The following is a 17,583-nucleotide window of genomic DNA, read 5'->3' on the forward strand; positions in this document are numbered from 1 at the left end:
TAAGGAAATGTCTGCTCTCATGAAATGCTTATTCCACAGAGTTTGTCTTTCACTTTAGCTTGCACGCTGTGTTTATTTTTACATGCTTGATGTTTTGATACAAGTGGAGCAGCAGAAAAGAACAGTGGGCCAGGCCCGCCTGTCGTAAAGGTCGCTTAGAGGGGCTAAACAGAATACAGCCCCCTCTACAGACTTGTGAGATGCTTTAAAACAATGTTTCCCGCTTTGGAGCAGGAACACAGAGATGGATGTCTGCTGTCCTTTGCATGCCACCATCCCTGAACTCATATCCTATTGAAGAAGGGCACAAATAGCGACCTGCCTCATTAATATTCATTCGGAACATTATTCTGCAAAAATCCTGAGAAAAGACATTTTGCGAAACGTCCTATAAGTAAGTGGGTTGCATCTCAAATTTACTATCAGGTCACACATTTTATTTGTGATCTGACTTTTGCAACTTGACCCATGCTTTCAAAGGGAGCGGAAGTCAGTCATGCTAACCAAGGGAGCGGAAGTCAGCCATGCTGTCAAAGGCAGCGGAAGTCAGCCATGCTTTCAAAGACAGCGGAAGTCAGCAGGGAGCAGAAGTCAACCATGCTTTCAAAGGGAGCGGAAGTCAGCCATGCTTTCCAAGAGGGTGTACTTATTCGTCATTTTTGCTTGCTATGAGGATACATGCCAAAAGGAAATCAGCTGCCACTGCAATAAGTATATCCCTAGTATGTTTGACATGTTCAAATGATCTTGAATTTAACAAGTATGACCACATTATCACATTTTACATTTTAAAGGTAGATTAGGAATGGTTCATATATCGATAATATGGTTGAGTTAACATTTTATTTCCTAATGATAGGAGTGACTTCATAGACATAAACTACTAACGTGTTTACATTATTAAAGAACATCATTGGTGATTTTATTTCTGAAGATTGTTAAGGAACAGGGCAGTGAAGAAGGTAAGGGAGAAGCAGTCACACCAGAAACAGGCACTGTGAATGTGGCTTCTTCTTGAATACCTATTGTTTTTACTTATGGAGAGCAGAATGCAGATCAATTATTATAAATATATATATGACATTCTTCCTAGGTGTGGCTACTTTATAGGTTTTTCTCTTGAAGGTCGAATATCCTCCAAAGGGCAATCTTTGCTGTTCAGAATCCTGTGCCCACTACCCAACTAAGTACAGCTTGGGACCCGCCTGTTACAGAATACGTTGCGGGGTAGAGCACAACTGCAGAGTCTCAGGCAGCTGATGCCACACGTAGTCTCCATGCACGCTATATAATGTTATATAGATGAAATATAACGCTATTAACCCTTTAAAGTGGGAAATTTAAATCGAATTGGGCACAATACCCTTTTGAAAAACATCTTCAGGATTCAGACTGCTATTTCGACCTTTGAAGTGATGTTTATTTTTACACAAACATTAAAATATGGCTGATTTATATCACAGCCTGTGAAAATCCAGTCATCTTTCCCCAATGGGGAGCAAGCATTGTCTTCTTCTGGCTCTTTCCCCTCTAGCCAACAGAATGAATGCATTGTTCTGCAGACCTCCTGGAGGGGCTATTTCCAGTACCTACAGTTTTTACAATCCATCTTGTGCCTATATGCCGCTTATAGGGTTCTGCCTACTTGGTGCTATGGAAAATCAATAAAATCTGTTGTTACAAAAACAAAAAAAGTGCAGAATGATCTGAGCACTTCCCTATATCTGCCGTGATCTATCAGATGAAAGACATACAATGCAACGCAAAAAAGCATAATTCAAAACACCCCACAACATGCATTCAATTCTCCATAAAAAACAACTGGAGCCAAGAAATCCCATCTGACCTCCTAAGCCAGGCCGCAGCCGGTTGTCGTATCCATCCAGGAGTCGGTCAAGAATGCGAGTAAAGATGGTGATGTTGTTAACTTCATTTTCCTCAATGTCTGGCGCATGTTTCGGCGACAACCTATGCATTCGGGCAAGAAGAATACATCATTGTAAAAATATGACTTCGGAATGTTCTTCTTTAATGTTAAAACAAGCGAGTCTCTGATTAAACAAAAGTGATTTCCATTCACACCATGTCCTGATTTTACAACCTTCTGCGGTAAATTATTGATGCTACTAAATAATTCAGAGATACATTTACTTTATCTCTAAATACTCAATAAGCACAACTGTCAATCAGCAGGATCATGTGAATAATTGCATCTTAAAACTATGCCTTTGTCTGTCGAATCCTCTCACTTCATTCATTATTCTGCTTGCTCGTTTGGGAATGGTGTCTAGCTGAAGGGGACCAGCTTCCAAATTTATACGGGTCTTCTACATAGCAAGTAACTGCACGTGTATGGAAGGATGCTGTGGTGCTGGAGGCTAACCGATCAAGAAGGTATTCATGACTTAGTTCTGTATGATTCACCCCCAGATTTCCCTTCCAGGGGGTTTGTTTGAAATATATGAATAAATATTTGGTAGTCAATATGTATCATCCTCTTCAGGGTGGGATCATGTTTATATCTTTTTGCATTGACGCTTAACACCATACCTTTCAATAGAATTACTTTTTTATTTATACAATTTAAGACTGATTTAACGTAATATTTATATTTATTGGGCCTCATTTATGAGGCTGTGCGTCACTTTTACGCCGCCGGTGCGTCACTTTTTGTGACGCACCAGTGGCGTAAAAAATGCACCTTGTTGCACCATATTTACAAAGTGACGCATCTAGGTAGATGCGTCACTTTGTAAACCCCTGCGCCAGGTATAATGTATGCAAGGGGGGCGTATTGACGCAAGGTAGGGTCGTAGAAGTGACGCAGTGAAATCTATGAGATTTCACTGCGTCACATTCAGGACTCCCTTGCGTCAAAATCTTGCGCCTGCCTCACAGCAGGCGTAAGACTGACGCAGGCCCTTTCACATGGGGCTTGTCATATGTGAAAGGACGCATTGCTGGAGTTGCATCACTTTTGTGACACACTCCAGCAATGCGTCACTTTTGCGCTTACAGATACGTCAGAAATACTGACGTATCTGTAACTCCTTGCGACATGATGCGTCATACATTAAATATGACGCATCAGGAATGTCGCAAGGAGTGCGCACTGAGAAGTGACGCATCGCTGCTTTCACGCAGCGATGCGTCATTTCTCATAAATGAGGCCCATTTAATATAGTGTCCTAATTTATATCATGAAGGAGCAAAACACTATATTTAAATCGAATACTGAAGAGTATTGCAATGTGACCTATTGAAGGCTCCATGAAGTAATTTACGGCTTCACATACGAAGAATGTAAGTAAAAGGAGTTGCAATTTGCACACTGTCTTTTACTGAATACATTTTTAGTGAGCGAAACGGCCTATGTATTAGTAGGTTGATTCACAAAATACAGAATGGGTTGCAAATGGACCTACCTCATACATTTTAATGAGGTATGTTGCAAATTGTGACCCACTAAAATTGGCTCAGATCACAGGCATGGTCGCCTGCTGCAGTCTGTGATTGCTTTTAAAAATAAAACATTTTTTTTAAATGCAGCCTGTTCTCCTAACACTTCCCTGATGTCTACAGGAAGTAGTAATAGTGTCCACTAACATTAAAGATACAAATGTGTTTATTTAATGATGGTGTGTTTAGCAAACAATCTCATAATGGAAACTACGCTGCATACTCATTTCTTATGTCCGACTTCACCACCTTCATGTTTTTCCCAAAACATTCAATACAAATACTTACATATAGCTGCGTTTTGGACAAACCATGTCATCCCTTGATCTGTTTAACTGTCATTTGCATTTTGCCTCCCTCCACCCCATACAGGAGGGGGCGGTGGGTGAGTCCACTTCGACACTGGTTTCTCTTCCATGTGAGTGAAGCATTTTTCTTGTGCACATCTGCCTGAAAAGTAGTTTGCTTCAGTGCTAAGGTGCATTTAAGGCAAACTGTCTTTCATTTCTGCTTTCCTTTAATTGTTTTTAAAATAATGTTATTAATGTTTGCGAAGAGCCATTTTTTACTTACATATTTAATCATGCATATGTTCGCGAACATATGGACATCACCATTAGATAGCAACATTTTTACTTTTGCAGTCATGCCACAGGCAGGCCGTTTTTTTCCAAGGTATTACTTATTTATGAGATTGGCAAATATAAGATCAAATAGCCAAAGTAGAGTGCAAGGTATACCATAACTTACTCAGCCTTATTGACTTGACCCTTTTAACAGGCTTATCCTCAAACGTTTTGCCTTCTCCGACCTTTTTTTCTGACCTGTTTTTGTTAGCTTTAGGACTCTGGGCTCTTTACCACTGCAAATCAGTGCTAAAGTGCATATGCTCTCTTTGTAAATCATAATGGTGATTCGTTTATCCATGATTGGTCTATTTGCTTTACTGGTAAGTCCCTAGTAAAGTGCACTGTGTGTGTCAAGGGCCTGTAAAATGCTACTAGTGGGCCTGCAGTGCTATTTGTGCCACTCACATGAGTAGCCCAGCAAACATGTCTCAGGTCTGCCACAGCAGTGTCTGCATGTGCAATTTTAAACTGACATGTCGACTTGGCAAGTGCATCCACTTGCCAGGCCCACCCTTACCTTTTATTACTTGTAAGGCACACCTCAAGTAGCCAATGTTGATCCATTGAGAGGGTGCAGTGTAAGTGAAAGTAGGACATCTGCTGGAGTGTTTTGCATCTCCTGATAGTGAATTACTGCTAATTTTGCTTTTCACTATTGCAAGGACTATCTATCCCATAGGTTTTCATTGGTACTGCCTTGTAACATCTTACAAGTGTAACTTTCAATTGGGAAGAGATGGCGATTTGGAGTTTGGGTTCCCTAAACTCAGGATTTAAAAACACATCATTCTGTGAAGGTGGTTTTTAAATTGTGTTTCAAAATGACACTTTTAGAAATTGCAAAAAATACAATTGATCGACAGAATGCAGAACAATGTCATACATTCACCCTAGTACAGAGGTCTGGACCTAAATCCATAGATTTTTTGCTCCCCATTCCTTCCAGTTTGAGCCCAGCCATATGCAAATCAGTCTTGACACTGCGCCCAACCAGGCTAGGTCCTCCCTGGACTGAAAACAAGCATCCTAGGACCGTCTTCGGGGTTTCACCCCTCATCAGCCAGGAAAGCTTGACTCCAGGGGCATTGAGAGCACGGGACCCACATCTGGGCATATCCGTCCAACTCAGGGTAACAAATGCTGGCTTGACTTTTTGGGCTGGACTGTTCCCATGTGGAACATTGTCAAGACTGGTTTGCATATAGCTGGGTCTGAACTGGGGCGGCAGAGTGAGGTAAAGAATGACAATGGATTTAACCCAGATCTGTGACTGGGAGTGAGTGTCTGAAAAATGCCAACAGTCTGTTCAGCATCTCCTTGTGTTTGCTTTGTTTACCCTAAGATGGCAGGATATGCCCAGACATGGGTCCCTTTCTCACTTTGCCACTGGATTCAAGCTAGCCTGGCTGATGAGGGGTGTTACCCAAATACCGGTCTCAAGATGCTTGTTTCCGGTCCAGGGAAGACCTCGTTGGCCGTTCGGACTGGACTGCTCCCGTGTGGAACAGGGCCAAGACTGTTTTGCATATAGCTGGGTCTGAACTGGGGTGGCCAAGTGAGCTAAAGAACAATGATGGATTCAACCCAGATCTGTGACTGGGGGTGAGTATCTGAAAAGTTTCAGCACTCCATCCATCATCTCCTTGTGTTTGCATTGTTCACCCTAAGTTGGCAGGATATGCCAAAACGTGAATCCCTTGCTCACTTTGCTAATTGATTCAAGCTAGCCTGGCTGATGAGGGGTGTTACCCCAACACCGGTCCCAGGATGCTTGTTTCCAGTCCAGGGAACATCTGTCTTGTCAGTTCGGTCTGGACTGTTCCTATGTGGCACAGGGTCAAGCCTCATTTGCATATAGCTGGGTCTGAACTGAGGTGGTAAAGTGAGCTAAAGAACAGTGATGGATTTAACCCAGATATCTGACTGGGGATGAGTGTCTGAAAGGTTTCAGCACTCCATCCATCATCTCCTTGTGTTTGCTTTGTTCTCCCTAAGTTGGCAGGGTATGCCCAGACATGGGTCTCTTGCTCATGTTGCCGCTGAATTCAAGATGGCTTGGCTGATGAGGGGTGTTATACCCAAGACAGACCTAGGATGCTTATTTCCGGTCCAGGGAAGACCTGGCTTGGCAGTTCAGGCTGGACTGTTCCCATGTGGCTCAGGGTCAAGTGTGATTTGCATGTAGCTGGTTCTGAAGTGGGGTGGAAAAGTGAACTAAAGAATGATGATGGATTTAACCCAGATCTGTGACTGGGGTGAGTGTCTGAAAAATGTCAGCACTCTGTCTGTCATCTCCTTGTGTTTGCTTTGTTTGTGCTAAGGTGGCAAGGTATGCCTGGACGTGGGTCCCCTGCTCACTTTGCCACTGGATTCTAGCTAGCCTGGCTGTTGAGGGGTGTTACCTCAAAACCAGTCCCAGTATGCTTATTTCTAGTCCAGGGAAGACTTAACTTGGCAGCTCAGGCTGCACTTTTCCCATGAGGCACAGGGTCAAGAGTGATATTCATATAGCTGGGTCTGAACTCAGGTGGCAAAGTGAGCTAAAGAATGATGATGGATTTAACCCAGATCTGTCTCTGGGGCTGAGTGTCTGAAAAGTTTCAGCTCTCCAGCCATCATCTCCTTGGGTTTGCTTTGCACACCCTAAGTTGGCAGGGTATGCCGAAACGTGGGTCCATTGCTCACTTTGCCACTAGATTCAAGCTAGCCTGGCTGATGACTGGTGTTACCCCAAAACCGGTTTCAGAATGCTTGTTTCCGGTCCAGGGGAGACCTTGTTTGGCCGTTCGGACTGGACTGCTCCCATGTGGTACAGGGTCAAGACAGGTTTGCATATAGCTGGGTCGGAACTGGGGTGGCAAAGTGAGCTAAGAACAATGATGGATTCAACCCAGGTCTGTGACTGGGGGTGAGTATCTGAAAAGTTTCAGCACTCCATCCATCATCTCCTTGTGTTCGCATTGTTCACCCTAAGTTGTCAGGGTGTGCCGAAACCTGGGTCCCTTGCTCACTTTGCCACTTGATTCAAGCTAGCCTGGCTGATGAGGGGTATTACCCCAAAACTGGGTCCCGAATGCTTGTTTCCAGTCCAGGGAACACCTGTCTTGGCAGTTCGGTCTGGACTGTTCCTAAGTCGCACAGGGTCAAGACTCATTTGCATATAGCTGGGTCTGAAGTCAGGTGTCAAAGTGAGCTAAAGAACGTTGATAGATTTAACCCAGATCTCTGACTGTGGTGAGTATCTGAACAGTTTCAGCACTCCGTCCATCATCTCCTTGTGTTCTCCCTAATTTGGCAGGGTCTGCCCAGACATGGGTCCCTTGCTCACTTTGCCTCTGGATGCACAATAGGCTGGGTGTTGGGGGGTGTTACACCAAAACCAGTCCTAGGATGCTTGTTTATGGTCATGGGGTGACCTGGCTTGGCAGTTCGGGCTGGGCTGTTCCCATGGGACACAGGGTCAAGACCGATTTGCATAAAGATGGGTCTGAACTGGGGTGGCAGAGTGAGCTAAAGAATGACAATGGATTTAACCCAGATCTGTGACTGGGGGTGAGTTTCTGAAAAATGTCAACACTCTGTTCAGCATCTCCTTGTGTTTGCTTTGTTTACCCTTGGAAGACTTAGAGAATGCCAACATGCCTCACTGTACACGGCCCACGGTCAGTTCACCTGCCTCCACTGCCGCCAGACCCTCACCGCCACCCTGGCCTCCAACACAGCCGGCACCCTAAAATGTATCCTCCTCAACATACGCTCCGTACACAAACATGCCATGGAAATCTGGAACCCACTCGACTCTCTCTCGCCCAACATCGCCTTCTTCACAGAGACCTGGACCTACGCATCCTCCGCCCCCAACATTAGCACCGCCATTCCGGATGGATACAAGATTCTGAGGAAAGACTTCCCCAACCACCCAGGAGGGAACCTCACCATTGCCCACAAGAGCACCCTCCGCCTCACTACCTCCAACAAAACCTTCCCCTCTGCCGTACACCTGCACTACCAGATCCAGACCACCCTCAAAGCCACACTCCAAGTAACCGTCATCTACAGACCCCCCCGGCCCCCGAACACCCTTCGCCACCACTATCACCGACTTCATCGCACCCTACGCCATTGCCTCAACAAACTAAATACTCATTGGAGACCTGAACTTCCACCTCAACAACCCCAGCGACCCCAACTCCACTATGCTTTGTGACAACCTCGCCAGCATCGGAATTAAACAACTCGTCAACACACCAACACACAGAGCAGGACACACCCTCGGCCCTATCTTCGCAGCAGGAAACAGCGTCCAATTCAGCCATCCAACACAGCTGCCATGGACCGACCACCACTGCGTGCACTTCGCCATCAATAGACCAAAGACACACAAACCAGCCCCACGCTCACCACAAAGGAACTGGAGCAAGATTACCCACAAGCAATTTAACTCCACCCTCACCAGAGACAACCACACTTGGGCACCTGATGCAAACAACGCAAATGACACAGCCAGAGGATTCCACACCTGGATCTCCTACTGCGCAGACGAGCTCGCCCCACTACGCAACCCCAACAGACAATGCCCCAGGAAAGCTGCCTGGTTCAATACCACTCTCCAAGAAGCCCGACGCACCTGCAGATGCCTGGAGAAACACCAAGACAACCGAAAATCATACCCCCTACAAGGACGCCAGCAGATCAGAGCCACCAAGAGGAACTTCATCCACAACATTATCCTTGCCAACTTCACCAACTCCAAGGAATTTTTCAGTGTCCTTCAAGAATTGACTAATCCACGCAGCAAAGCCACAGACATCACCCCATCCCAAGACCTCTGCAACAAGCTTGGAACCATTTTCCACCTCAATATCAAAAACCTCTACGACAACTTCATGGACCTTCCACCAGGGGCCACAGATGGCCCCCCAGAAACACCAGCCAGCCCACCATCTCCAACTGGACACAGATCATAGCCTAAGACACCACCTCGACCATGAAAAGCATCCACTCAGGGGCCCCCACCGACCCCTGCCCGCTCACATCTACCACAGAACTGTGGCCGCCATTGCACCCAAACTACATCGCACCATCAACACCACCTTCAAAACAAGTACCTTCCCAGATGACTGGAAGTGCGCAGAAGTCAAACCCTTGCTCAAGAAGCCCACAGCTGACCCCACCGACCTCAAGCACTATCGGCCCATCTCGCTCCTCCCCATCGCAGCCAAAGTTGCAGAGAAAACAGTCAACACTAAACTGACATGATTCATTGAACAGAACACTGTCCTCGGCCCATCCCAATCTGGATTCCTAAGCATCCACAGCACAGAGACCGCCCTACTCGCTGCCACACATGACATCGGCACCCTCCTGGACCAAGGTCACTCCACAGCCCTCATCCTACTTGACCTATCAGCGGCCTTTGACACCATTTCCACCACACACTAGTCACCAGACTATACGACGCAGGCATACAAGGAACATCCCTGGTCTGGATCCGGTCATTCCTCACCAGAAGAAGCCAAAGGATCACACTCCCACCCTTCCTCTCCGACCCCATGGTTCATCACTGAGCCCCACCCTCGTCAACATCAACATAGCCCCCCTTGCTGCCAACGTCCGACAACATGGCCTCAACATCGTATCCTATGCCGACGTCACCCAGCTCATCCTCTCCCCCACCAAAGAGCCCACCACTGCGAAAGTCAGCTTCCTGAAACAAATGCAAGACGTCGCAGTCTGGATGACTAACAGCTGCCTGAAGCTCAACGCCAAGAAGACAGAAGTCCTAGTCCTCAGTACCACCCCTTCTGCATGGGACAGCACCTGGTGACTGGCCACCCTCGGAAGCCCACCTACGCCCTCAGACCACGCCAAGAACCTCAGCATTGTACTTCACTCATCACTCACCATGAACCAACAGGTCAATGCTGTCACCTCCAGCTGCTTCAACGTCCTCTGTAAGACCTTCAAGTGGATCCTCCCTGTGTCAAGGAAGACAGTCTTCCACACACTCATCACCAGCAGACTGGAATAGGGAAACGCACTCTACGCCGGCATCAATAAGTCCCTACACCGCAAACTCCAGACAATACAGAACACCGCCGTCAGACTCGTCCTCGGCATCCCCTGACACAAACACAGCAGCCAACACCTACAAAGTCTCCACTGGCTCCCCATGGAGAAAAGAGTCACTTTCAAAATCCTCACTCATGCCTACAAATGCCTACACAACAACGAACCCAAATACCTCAACTACAGAATCAACTTCTACGTACCCAAAAGAAACCTCTGACCTTCCAACCTCGCACTAGCCAGAACCCCGTGCATCCACAGAGCCAGTGCAGGAGGAAGATCCTTCTCTCACATTGCAGCCAAGATCTGGAACGAACTACCGGCAGACATCAGACACGCCCTCTCCCTGAACACTTTCAGGAAGACCCTCAAGACCTGGCTCTTCGGCTAAACAGATCTGCGGACCCCCCCTCAGTGCCTTGAGACCCTCAAGGGTGAGTAGCGTGCTTACAATTCCCTGATTGATTGATTGATTGATTGAGGGAAGACCTGGCTTGGCAGTTCTGGCTGGACTGTTTCAATTTGATACGGGGTCAAGACTGATTTGCCTATAGCTGGGTCTGAACTGGGATTGCGAAGTGAGCTAAAGAACAATGATGGATTCAACCCAGATCTGTGACTGCTGGTGTGTGTCTACTCCCTCCATCATCTCACTGTGTTTACTTTTGGAAAATGTGCATTTCCTTGCTTTATCATTCTGTACCTCTGCCTACCTGTGTAATCCACATCTGGTTTGGACTGACCTTTGGGCTGTTTGTGCGTTCACTCTCGGCAATCACACAAAGGGAGATGAGGCGTGCCCTGCATTTCCTGATTGCCCATCACCAGGCCATTAGGCCTTCCTGACTAGATGGTGGGAAAAGTTATCACTGACACCTAAATAGGGCTTAGCCTGTCCTCTCACAATGCTGTCCCCACCACCATGTAGTGTGGCTGGAGCCAGGACTGGGCAAGGCAGGACCTGTGCACTACAAAACTATCCGTTGAAGTATGCCTACTTCAATGGCAAAATGGAGTATGTATGTATGTATGTATTTTAATGCTTGTTAAGCGCAGCTGTCACCCAGCGGGTATCCTGGCGCTGAGATCAGTTCCACCATCAATTCTACAAATTATTCTGCTCTAGGGAAAAGAAAAGTTTTAAGGTCCTTTTTAAATAAAATCAAATTCGGACTGCTCCTCAGTTTTAGAGGTAGAGTGTTCCACATTGTGGCGGCCGTAAAACTAAAGGCGCGGCCACCCATTCTCACTCTGTTTATTCTAGGGACATTCACTAGGAAAGCTGAGGCGGATCTCAGAGGTCTGGCAGCCTGATACCACGAAAAAAGATTTTGCAATGGTATTGGTCCTTGACTATGCAGTGCCCCAAAAACCAGGCACATAGCTTTGTAGGAGATCCTCTGCTGGACCGGCAGCCAGTGCAAAAATGCCAGAGCTCCCGCAGAAGACGCCGAGCGAGGTAGGGATAGGGCTAGTTTAGCCGCCATATTTTGAACCCTCTGTAATTTGTGGATCAAAACTTTTGGGGCTCCTAGAAGTAGTGCGTTACAGTAGTCTAACCTACTGAGGATGGTACTACGCACTACTTCTACTCTGGCATCCCGCGGGAGAAGCGGCAGTATCCTCCGTAAAGCACGGAGCAGGCCCATACATGTCCCAACAGTCCTGTTCACCGAGGCATCCAATTGTAGGTTCGACTCGAACATAACTCCCAGATTGCGGGCCGAGTCTGCTGCCTCCACCGAGCCTGGAATTGAGCTAGGCCAAAAATCTTCCGGCAATGGGCGAGGTAGTCGGTCAGCAGAGCAGTGCAATATCTCCGTTTTTGTGCCATTGAATTGAAGTGAATTGGCTTGCAACCACTTTGCTGTGGCCGACATACACTGATGGAAGGTGTCCCTCGACACTGCCTCTGAACCCTCAAAAGAAAAAATCAATTGGGTATCATCGGCGTAGTTGATGACTTGAATGCCGGAAGATCTTATAAGTTGTATCAGGGGGCGGAGGTACAGATTAAAAAGAATTGGACTTATCGCCGAACCCTGGGGGACACCCTGGTTCACCTGACGTGTAGCAGAGCGGAACGGTGGTAATGTTACTGCCTGTTGTCTGTTATCCAGATATGATGATAACCAAGCTAGTGCTGAGCCCGTTATTCCCGCATTACCGAGACGGTCCAGAAGGACCTCATGGTTTACCGTGTCGAACGCGGCCGACATGTCAAGCAGTACTAAAAATGCTGACTTGTCCCTGTCGACACGCGTTCGCAGATCATTCAACACGGTAACCAGAGCAGTCTCAGTACCATGGCCCGGTCTGAAGCCAAACTGAGCTACATCCAGACTGGAGTTGGATTCCAGGAAATTGGCCAAGGCTCTCGTAACCCACTTCTCTAAGATCTTTATCGCGAATGGTAACAGCGAAATAGGCCTATAATTGGCTGGGCAGAGGGGGTCCAAGGTAGCCTTTTTTAGCAAAGGTGTTACAATAGCCAATTTCCAGCAGTCTGGTACAGATGCAGTAGCTAATGATTGGCAACAGATGGAGTGGAGCGGGGGGAACAGCTCGTCCTGGAAGGCCTTCCAGATCTTGTGTGGCATGGGATCAAGAGGAGAGCCAGATGATACACAGTTAGCCAGAGCACAAAACTCCTCCAACGAGGGTATTGGAAAGCTCGGCAGCTGACAGGCAAGCTCCTTGTTCATATTTGACTCCGAAGCCAGGTGACCTGGGAACACAGAGGGACAAGAACCAGGTGGCATCGGTTGCGTAGAGCCCTCAAGGCCCTTCAGAATGTTCCTAATTTTGTCATCAAAAGCTGTGGCTAAAGAGTCACAAAGCTCCTGTGACACCGGAGGAGATGGTGTGGCACATGTAGGATTGGCTAAGCTCTTTACCAATTTGAACAGGGTCTGAGATTTGTTCGATGCCTTTGCCAATGTCTCTTCCAAGAATTTGGCTTTGGCATTTCTTAACTGGAGCTTATATTCTAGTAAGATACCTTTGTAGGCGGCCCTGTCTTGCTCTAGATACCCTTTCCTCCATGTGCGTTCTGCTTGTTTGCAGCGCAGCTTTGCCTGGCCGAGTTCCTCGGTGAACCAACCATTGGTCCCTCTGGATCTATCCTTCAGTTTCCGTAGGGGTGCTACCTCGTCCAAGGTTGTTAAGATTTGCTGGCAGAGGGCATCATAGCTTTCCCCTACACTGTTCTTTAACTCAAATGTTCGGGCCAGGAACAAAGGTTGCTTAATCTCCTTTAGCAGGCGAGTCCATGATCGATTGAATGTAGTACTCCCCGAACTAACTGGTTTAGATAGGGCCGGCTGAGCTATAGTAAAAAGGATCAGTGAGTGGTCGGTCCAACATTGAGTTAGAATGTCCTTCACTGAGATTAGTTCATTATCCGCAAACACCAAGTCCAGTGTATGCCCCTTCGTGTGAGTGGGGGAGAGGACAAGTTGTTCAAGTTGAATGTTCCCACATGCTTGACAGAGTTCTCGAAAGGCAAGATCATGGGGTCCAGAGGGCCACAAATTAAAGTCGCCCAAGACAAGGAACTTGGAGTGGGAATTTGAAAGATCATATATCAAATCGACCAGTGATTGGAGGGCCGCTGTCGTTGACGAGGGTGGTCTATAACACAATAGTCCAGCCATCCACGTACCACCTAGGGTCCCGATAGAAAAACCCATGAGCTCAAAGCCCAGAATTTCCTTTAGCACAAGCGGTTGGAGGGAGATTGAGTCTCTAAAAATACAACCGATTCCTCCTCCTCTACCAGAGGCACGAGGAACGTGCCTCACGAGGTATCCAGGTGGGCACGCCCACCCGAGCTCTACCTCGCAGTCGGATGTGATCCAAGTCTCGGTCACAAACAGAATATCCAGATGGGAGGATTCAATTACCAGGGCAATTTCCGCATAATGCTTAACTAGGGAGCGTACATTCAGAAGTCCACAGGAAAAAACCTGAGGTTGTGCTCCTCCCCTGCTCTCGGAAGAAACTACCGGCGGGTGCATCGGAAAGCTCGAAGTGCCAGAGGCAGCCCTATGCTCTGCACCGGACGCGTCCGAGACGCGAACGGGCGCAAACGGGCTTACCTCTGGCGCACCTCCGGCGCGTCTACGGCGCGCCCGCTGCGCGCATCCGCTGCGCGTCTGATTACACATACCTATTTATGGTATTGCTATTAGGTATAACTATTGAATCTCTAACCCCACATTTTTTTAACACTTCTGGATTAAGAGCATTGTACTTCTGCCAAGAAGAAGAGTTGAGAAGCAGTATGAGGAGAACTGCAACTCTGTAGTTGCTGTGCTGTGCTGGCCTGCTGCTGGCTGCTTATGTCTTGGGCAGGGGAAGGACTGGATTGCACTGTCTTATCCTGCTTATGAAGGTTCTCCAGGGCTTGTATATGCTTGCCTCCAGGTGGAATTCTCAGGGCCATCAAAAACTCCGTCTGCAGCTCCCCTGACCTTCTTTCCTGGGTGTTCTGACCTGCCAAGTGGTGCCAACTCCAGTTCTGGGTCCTAACAGATGGTTTTGCTGCTTCAAAATCTGAAAATCCTCTCATCACCCTTCAGCACTGTTTTTCATACCGCAAGCTTGCCGTGCGGTTGAAAAATCAATGCATTGCAGCATTGCAGACGAAAAATCGATGAAGCTCCTGTTAGTAGCTGCAAGAAGCAGAGCAGCCTGAATCCAGAGCACCTTGTCTCCGATGTCCCAAACCCCATTCTCTAACGCAGGACTTGCTGTTCAGCTGAAATAAATGACACATCACCTGTTAGTGGCTGGAAGAATTGACACAACACCTTTTTTGCTGCTGGCTCATCACAGCGCGTCCGGACTTTCCATGTAACACACCTGGTCGCCAAGTTTCTAGCGCATCACCTCACAGCATGGAGCTGCTTTAGGAATTCGATGCATCACTTCTTCTCACAGAAAGGAATTGATACAATACTTCTTCTGTGTGCAGCAGAAGTAACACCTCCATTTCCCCGGGACTCAAGAATCGATGTATCGCTTTGTTTTCTGATGCTTCCTTCCTTTGTGGCTGTTGTTCATATCGGATTTTGACGCATCAAAGATTCTCTGTGCAAAAATCAATGCATCCATAGAGTTCTATGGATTGAATTACTTAAACCTTTGTCAAAACAGATATTTTTGCTTATGTATTTTTGATTTTGTTGTTTTGGTGTTATTTGGTTTAGATAAAGATTTGTTATTGTTCTAAACTAGTGTGGTGTTGATTGGTAGTGTTTTCACTTTGTTATTTTGTGTTTTATGTACAAAAGCATTGCACATCGCATCTGAGATAGGCCTGACTGCTAGTGCTAAACTACCAAGCAGGTAAGCAGGGGTTATCTCGGGTGTGTAACTCCCTTACCCTGACTAGAATGAAGGGTGTCTACTTGGACAGGGTGCATACCACTGCCAACTAGAGACCCCATTTCTAACACAAACCATCCCCCTATATCACAATTGGGTTTGTTTTTGACACTGGTAACATATTTTGACTTAGAATGTGATGAAAACTCAAACAAAAATGAAATTCGACTATTTGCCTATTTCAAGCAAGTCTTAGCCCTCAGATGATAGCAAGAAAGACAGAAGTCAAAAGAAAAAGCCAGAGTGTGCCGGGGAGAGACAGGAGGCAAGATGAACTGCCGGAGACACGCAGGATAATGGATAACGAGAAGTGATCAGGTGTTGGAGATGGATGTTCACATGAGCAGATAAATTGCTGCAAGTGAGGCAGGAGTCTCATCAGGCAGGGACTGCAGTCCAGCGCTGACAAATCTATATGCCCCCACTAAGCAGGGAGATAAATGACTTTCAACCTAGTTCTTGATTAAGATAAGTGAACCAAGAAATATGTGTAGACAAATATGCTGGTGCATGTAGTGCTGGATTTAAATTATGTTCAAACCCTTGAAAGCCCACTCTAAGGATGATACACAGGTTTGGGAAATAAATGCAGATATTTGCCTTGGAGATTTTATTTGTATATGTAAAAGCCACCTTCCTTTTTCTTTTCTTTCCTTCTTGTCCTCCTTCATTTTGCCATTCATATCCTACTCTTTCTCTCTCTTTCTTTCCTTACTCCCTCACTCTCTTCCTTTCTTCCTTCCTTTTTCCTCCGTCCTTTCTTTCTTTCTTTCCTTCATTCCATTTTTGTTTTCTTGATTCCTTTACTTAGTTCCTTCCTTCTCAACTGTCCTTCCTTTTTCCTTTATTGTTTTATTAATTACTTCCTACCTTCAATTATTCTTTCCAAGCCTTCATTCTTTCTACCCCTTTGTCTTCCTTCTCGCCACATGCTTTGGCATGGTGGCAAGAACAAAATTTGGGCTGGGTGGAGGAGGTATGATTTCTCCCTTCCCTCAGTCGGGTCAGAGGGGTTTAATAAACCCTCTGTTCTTAGGCCAGCAGGGTGCAGTAATCAGCCTCCTTTCGGTATATTCACCAAGCCAGGAAAATGTACCAAGTAAAACCAAGAATTGTGAGGTTTTTAAAGTCTGGTGGACTCTCATCAGTCTTGGGTCACCTGACAGGGTTTAGCTGACAGTTAGACTTTGTGAGTTCCCGCCAGACAGTTACAGAATAGAGGGATTAGGTGTGCCTGCCTGTGCCATCAACTGGAAGGATGGGAGGTGCTGAGCACAGTACCACTGACATCTGAATAGCCTGTGCTCTGTCTTCACACAAAGGGCCTAACAAGCTTACATTGTCACTTCAATCAGCTTGGAGCGTGGGCAGGAGAGCCAGGAAACTGCGTGTACTTCAAAACCACTGTCTAGAAGCTTCTCTGATCTTCCAGAACAAGGGCACAAGGGTATAAAAGTAGGACCTCAGATACCAAATTCTCAGTACACTTCTGACCCTGTGAATACTCTGCCAAGAAGAAGGACTGCTGCGCTGCTGCAAGGACTGGCACGTTGCTGGACTGTTGCTGTAAAGGAACTGCTGCCCTGCTTTGATGCCTACTGCGCTCTTGCCTCGGGGAGAAGAACTGGACCTTCAACTTCATCTAGTATCGAGTATCCCTGAGTGACTCCAGGTGCTAGCCTCCCATCATGCACTCTTTGCTACTCACAGCTTTTCTCAAACACATGGAACCATGAGGTATTCTAACTGTGCACTCCCTCATGTCCTAGGTGCTAATTAATTAGTAGGGTAGCCTTTTTCGATGACTGTTATATAGGGTCATATTTTCTCCGGGGGTGTTATTATTTATTTATTGTGGTACTGCAGAGTAGGTAATTGGAGTATTAATTCAGGGGTGTGAGTACCAACCTCAAATAACAGTCACAATACTCGCCAGGCTGAACCACTAAAGTCACTAAATAAATCTAAGCTCTATCCCCTGTTACATATAGCACAGAGCAGGTAGGCTTAATGTAGATGCAATGTATAAAGTATT

At 46.6% G+C, this 17,583-nt stretch overlaps 1 protein-coding gene across 1 annotated transcript in view; it reads right to left on the reverse strand.

The window, feature by feature from the left end:
- Nucleotides 1-17,583, reverse strand: part of GABRA3 (gamma-aminobutyric acid type A receptor subunit alpha3) — a 1,474,619-nt gene that overhangs the window by 1,397,682 nt on the left and 59,354 nt on the right. The window contains exon 2 of the mRNA XM_078685895.1: nucleotides 1,847-1,968. Within this exon, the coding sequence (XP_078542021.1) occupies nucleotides 1,847-1,968 (122 nt within the window). The remainder of the gene's footprint in view (nucleotides 1-1,846; nucleotides 1,969-17,583) is intronic.

This window comes from Lissotriton helveticus, chromosome 4_1 (assembly GCF_964261635.1).
Source record: "Lissotriton helveticus chromosome 4_1, aLisHel1.1, whole genome shotgun sequence".
Lineage (NCBI taxonomy): Eukaryota > Metazoa > Chordata > Amphibia > Caudata > Salamandridae > Lissotriton > Lissotriton helveticus.